Source organism: Chiloscyllium plagiosum, chromosome 9 (assembly GCF_004010195.1).
Source record: "Chiloscyllium plagiosum isolate BGI_BamShark_2017 chromosome 9, ASM401019v2, whole genome shotgun sequence".
Taxonomy (NCBI): domain Eukaryota; kingdom Metazoa; phylum Chordata; class Chondrichthyes; order Orectolobiformes; family Hemiscylliidae; genus Chiloscyllium; species Chiloscyllium plagiosum.
In genome coordinates this window covers 87,220,548-87,226,024 of record NC_057718.1, presented here as the reverse complement: position 1 = coordinate 87,226,024, position 5,477 = coordinate 87,220,548, and the positions used below count along the sequence as shown (strand labels likewise).

General features: G+C 40.9%; 1 protein-coding gene across 1 annotated transcript in view; it reads right to left on the bottom strand.

The window, feature by feature from the left end:
* Window positions 1-5,477, bottom strand: part of adgb (androglobin) — a 261,632-nt gene that overhangs the window by 4,519 nt on the left and 251,636 nt on the right. The window contains exon 38 of the mRNA XM_043696854.1: window positions 1,232-1,415. Within this exon, the coding sequence (XP_043552789.1) occupies window positions 1,232-1,415 (184 nt within the window). The remainder of the gene's footprint in view (window positions 1-1,231; window positions 1,416-5,477) is intronic.

Sequence of the window (5,477 nt, the reverse complement as noted above, 5' to 3'; positions counted from 1 at the left end):
GTCCCTCCTCCCTATCTTTTATCTTCTCCTGCTGAACACTTTCTGCTCATTCCTGAAGAAGGGCATGTGCCCGAAACGTCGAATCTTCTGTTCCCTAGATGCTGCCTGACCTGCTATGCTGTTCCAGCAATAAAGTTTCAGCTTTGATCTCCAGCGTCTGCAGACCTCACTTTCTCCTCGAAGATTAAAATCCCAAATGACTCACTATCCATAGTCTCGTTGTTTACCTATCCCCTTTCACATCTCTTTCTCTCTGGGCTTCATCTCCACCTAGCTGTTCACCACTCCCCTTGCCCCAACTTTGGCTTCAGCACAAATACCAAGTTGTTCCAGCTGCTAACCGCTCTGACGAAGTGTCACCGGACTCAAAACATTAACTCTGCTTTCTTCTCACAGATGTTGCCAGGCCTGCTGAGTTTCTCCAGCAATTTCTGTTTCAGATCTCCAACATCTGCAGTTCTTTATTCTATTTCAGAGAATATAGTGACACTAGACTACCTTAGAGTATGGAGTTAGTAACAGTCCCAAGATTGGAAGTGTTGGGATAAAATCCTGAAAAAGGCTTGAAGCTGCGTCTTCTTAAATTCAGGTGTATAAAAGTTCCAGGAATAAGCTATCAGATGTTCCAGCCTAGAAGTTAAAGTCACAGCTACCTTACTGAAGTGTTAGGGAAAAGAATTCTCATGTTTTACCTGTAAAGAAGTAGCTTTTCAGTACCTGTGCAAAAGCATCTTTTTTTGATACTTGTAAGGAGTGCTTTGGGATTAATAAGATTACATTTTAACAGTGTGTTAAAACTTTTAAAAGTTATATTATATTGTTTTTTTTTCTATCTTCATTTCTTTTGCTTTATAAACTTGTTTAATTGTTAAGACAAAATCTACAACATGGTGTGCTTCTGTCTCATTGAGAGACCCCTCATTCAAACCAAAACAAAACGTGATCTATCAAGCCATATTTCAGTCAGGGATCTGAAATGCCGTCAGCTGGGATAACACTGGAACTGGTGATGTGAGATGTTGTGGGACAATCTGGACGGGCAGATACAGCTTCACCAAAAATGTGGTTCCTTTAACAGTGCAGCCCTTCCTTAGTACTACACTGCTGATGCTAAATTTTGTGTGTAAACTAAGTCTGAAATTTCTTTGGAGCATATACTGCAGGAAACTGGCATTTTCTAGTATGTAATGGAAGCTTCGCAAGGAGTATTTCTGGCAACAAATGACCTTACCTGCAAAGCCTCACACATTTGCAGTTGCTGTGTCTTCAGCTGATGGCGAGCCTGCCTTTCTTTCTCTCGCTGTTCGAGGATCATCTCTCGCCTTTGGCGGAACTTGCGAATTTCTTCTGCCTTACTCTTCCCCTGTTCTTCAAAAATGTGTTCATCCAGGAGAACTGGAACAGGTCGTGTAGTCCTGTTGAGATATAAACAGGTCAAACCAGCATCTTTCTGAGTAATGATTACTTTAGGTATTATTTATGGGCTGAAAATGTGCTTGTTGACAAACTGGAGATCAACCGGAGATCCTGATGAACAGTTTATGCTCAAAATGTCGACTCTCCTGCTCCTCGGATGCTGCCTGACCGGCTGTGCTTTTCTAGCACCACACATTTTGACTCTGATCTCCAGCATCTGCAGTCCTCAATTTCTCCCTGGAGATCAATTTATCTGCATAGTGTCACTGCCAATTGTGGCCATATTGTCTGCCTCTGGAGAATGGGTGCAAGACTGTGTTGCTAACCAAACAAGATTCTGCAAGTAGAAATCAGGCCGGTCTGGACTGAAAGTTCAGGTTCTCATCGGATGTAAAGGATCACCTGATTCAGGTATCTCTCATCTGAATTTCTACCTCAGTATGGAAATAATTCATAGCTGCCTGTACTAACATTTGCATTGAAGGTGCTGTCTAGAACATATAAACTCTTATCACCAACGAAGAATACACATTTGCCCAGAGGTTTAACCATCATTTTTATTCAACTCCTTGGGATTGGAATTTCCCTTCAGGGTCTGAGAAAGAGCCATTCATGATGTAGTGGCCTCTGTACTTGGTTGCTTCTTTGCGACACTCCACTTGTGGCCTTGGAAGCGATGAAGACAGTCTGTTCGTTTATCTTCTGATCGTCCATGGGAAGGCCAGAGACAGTGATCCTGTGAAGCCTCTCCTTGCCAATGGCAAACAAGATTTCAGAGCTCTCTTCTCAGGATCACCTATCACTAGATCTGTTTAATAAAACTGCATAAATAGCTTGAAAGTTGTAATTTAATAAAGGTACCATTGGCAACACAACCCACATATCAAAGCAGGTGTTTGACTTAGACTTCTCTTTGGAGGTGTTTGCTTTGTTTTAGAAATAGCATGCAGTGTGTGATTATTTCTTGTATTGGTTTTGCTTTTCTCTCCTTTTGTTTTTCCCTGATTAGTTTCTGTTTCTCTTTATTTTTCACTGCTGCCACACCTTTACTGGTCTTAGCCCCTTCAGGAATTTTAGACAAAGCACCATAGCTGTGTAATTTAATATTGCAGGCTTGCAGTTGCAAGTTTCAACCGTTGGAGGATGTTCATTCCAAATAAGAAATAATGACATCACACGAGCAACCTTCTCCTTTTGAACTGAATTGGAAAGGAAAAATGGCAGAACCATCTGATCTTTGCTCACAGCTATGCCTTTTTGCTACAGAACACTGCTCTAAGTGTTTATTTTAAGCTGCACTTTCATGTAGAAAGGCTTTGCAGTGATGCTGGGAAGCCTACTAAATTGCCTTATTAAGAAACACAAATAAAACACTTAGACCGAGAAGGACAAAGACAACAAATAGATATGATGTGAGGAGCCGGTGTTGGACTGGCATGGACTAAGTTAAAAATGATATGACACCAGGCTATTGTCCAAGAGATTTTTTTGGAAGTATAAGCTTTTGGACTGCTGTTTGTTTGACAGGTAGCTAATGGGGCAAAATACAGTAGCGCCTCGACATACGAACAACCCTATTCACGAACAAATCAGTTTATGAACAGGATTGTACATAAAATTTTGCTTCAACATACGTACGAAATTCAAGGTACGAATGAAGGGACAAACGCAAAAAGCCTGTGTGCGGCCACGTGGTTTCATTGTTCTGCTTTGCTACGCGCTTGTTGAACGCAAAAGCTTTCGGGTCCCGCATGATCTCATTCAGTTCGTCTTTGGAGCGTGCGCTGTGAACAGCCATCTAAGCATTCTTACGCTATCCAAACAATGGGAAAAATTGATTCAGATCGTGAACTTTTCGGTTCGCGAACCGGGTCCCAGAACGGATTAAGTTCGTAAGTCGAGGCGCTACTGTACATAGGACACAGAATTTATAAGTAAAAGATCAACGTGTCATACAACTGATGTGATATATTAAACACACTGAGATGGGTGTTAAGTCTGTAATCATTTAGCATGGGGATGCAGGTTTCAATTAATTCATATGTAAATCCCAGAATTTCTTTCAAGTCACAGTGCCGAGATAACTTAAGGTTTTATCAGTACATAAAAAAATGTGACATCTCAGTTCAGACAATGCAGTAAACGTGTGAGTTTAGAGTCTGTCTGTATCCCAACCTGGAGTCAGACTGGTTTTATTTCCAAAGTAGGAATTTATAAAATGTCATATTGACTGACTGCCTACAGATTGTGTGCTTTTTGAATAAACACACACACGCTCACACACACACAAATATAAGTCTACGGCATGAATGTGCATTTGCAGATTTGTATTTGCAGATTCATTTTGTTCAGAAACCTTAACTTATCTTGGAGCTGTGACTTGAAAGAAATTCTGGGATTGCCTGCTTCATCAGCTACCTGGCAAAGGAGTAGCACTCTGAAAGCTTGTAATTTCAAATAAACATGTTGGACTATAAACTGGTGTTGTGTCATTTTTAACAGATAGATAGGAATACAACCTTTCAATTTCCCTTCCAAGCCACTCACTATCCTGGCTTGGAAATATATCACTGTTCCTTTTGTGTTGCTGGTTTAAAATCTTGAAATTCCCACCCTAACAACATTGTGGTTGACTTAAGCACATGGCCTGCAGCGGTTCACAAAAGCAGCTCACCACTACTTTCTCAAGGGCAACTAGCGACAGGGAATAATTGCTGGCTAGCCAACAGCATCCAAATTTGAATTAACTTAGATTTTCTCTGTCTTCTGGCTTGGCAATAACCTAGGTACAGATCTGTACTCACAGCAGCTGGTTATATTGATCAAATAGAGTCATAGGGCTGTACAGCATGGAAACAGACCGTTTGGTCCAACTCATCCATGCTGACCAGATATCCAAAATACATCTAGTCTCATTTGCCAGCAAATGGCCCATATGCCTCTAAACTCTTCCTATTCGTATACCCATCCAGAGTCTGTTATATGTTATACTTGTACCAGCCTCCACCACTTCCTCTGGCAGCTAATTCCATACACGCACCACCCTCTGTGTAAAACATTACCCCTTGGATCCCTTTTAAATCTTTCCCCTCTTACCTTAAACCTATGCCCTTTAGTTTTCGACTCCTCCACCCCAGGAAAAAAAGACTTTGTCTATTTACCCACTCCATCCTTTTCATGATTTTATAAATCTATCTAAGGTCCCCTCTCCAGGGAAAACAGCCCCAGCCTATCTCTATAGTTCAAACCCTCCAACTCTGGCAACATAGTTATAAATCTTTTTTGAACCCTTTAAGTTTTACAATATCCTTCATATCGCAAAATGCTGCCGATTGTCCAAATTCTTCCGTGTCTAGGGCCTTTGTCTGGTTGACTTTCAATTCAGTTTTCAAGTATCTGTCACCCAGTTTATAGACAGTCACCACTATAAACCATGTTTGTATTTTACCTCCAGCAGGGTATCTTTACCCAATCCCTTGTAACATAAGAAACCAGGATGTAGGTAACAAAGTTTTGAAATATCCAACTGATTACAGTTCACTAATATATAGAAATATTGCATTCACAGCACATCCACGTCTAGGTTAATATTAATTTAATTGGTTATAAATATTGATTACAAAAGCTTCCATCATGCTTCAAGTGAATAGATAAAGGGGAAACAATGGATGTGATATATTTGGATATTCATAAGGAGTTTGGGAAGGCACTGCACATTATGTTACTTTAATAAGGTAAGAGCCCAAGGTGTTGGAGCCAGTATATTAGCATGGACGGAGAACTGGCTAATGAATAGAAGACAGAGAGTTTGGATAAGGGGTCACTTTAAGGATGGCAATTGTAACTAATGGAGTGCCACACAGATCAGTGCTGGAGCCACAATTATTTATAATAGAGTCATAGAGTAATAGAGATGTACAGCATGGAAACAGACCCTTCGGTCCAACCCGTCCATGCCGACCAGATATCCCAACCCAATCTAGTCCCACCTGCCAGCACCCGGCCCATATCCCTCCAAACCCTTCCTATTCATATACCCATCCAAATGCCTCTTAAATGTT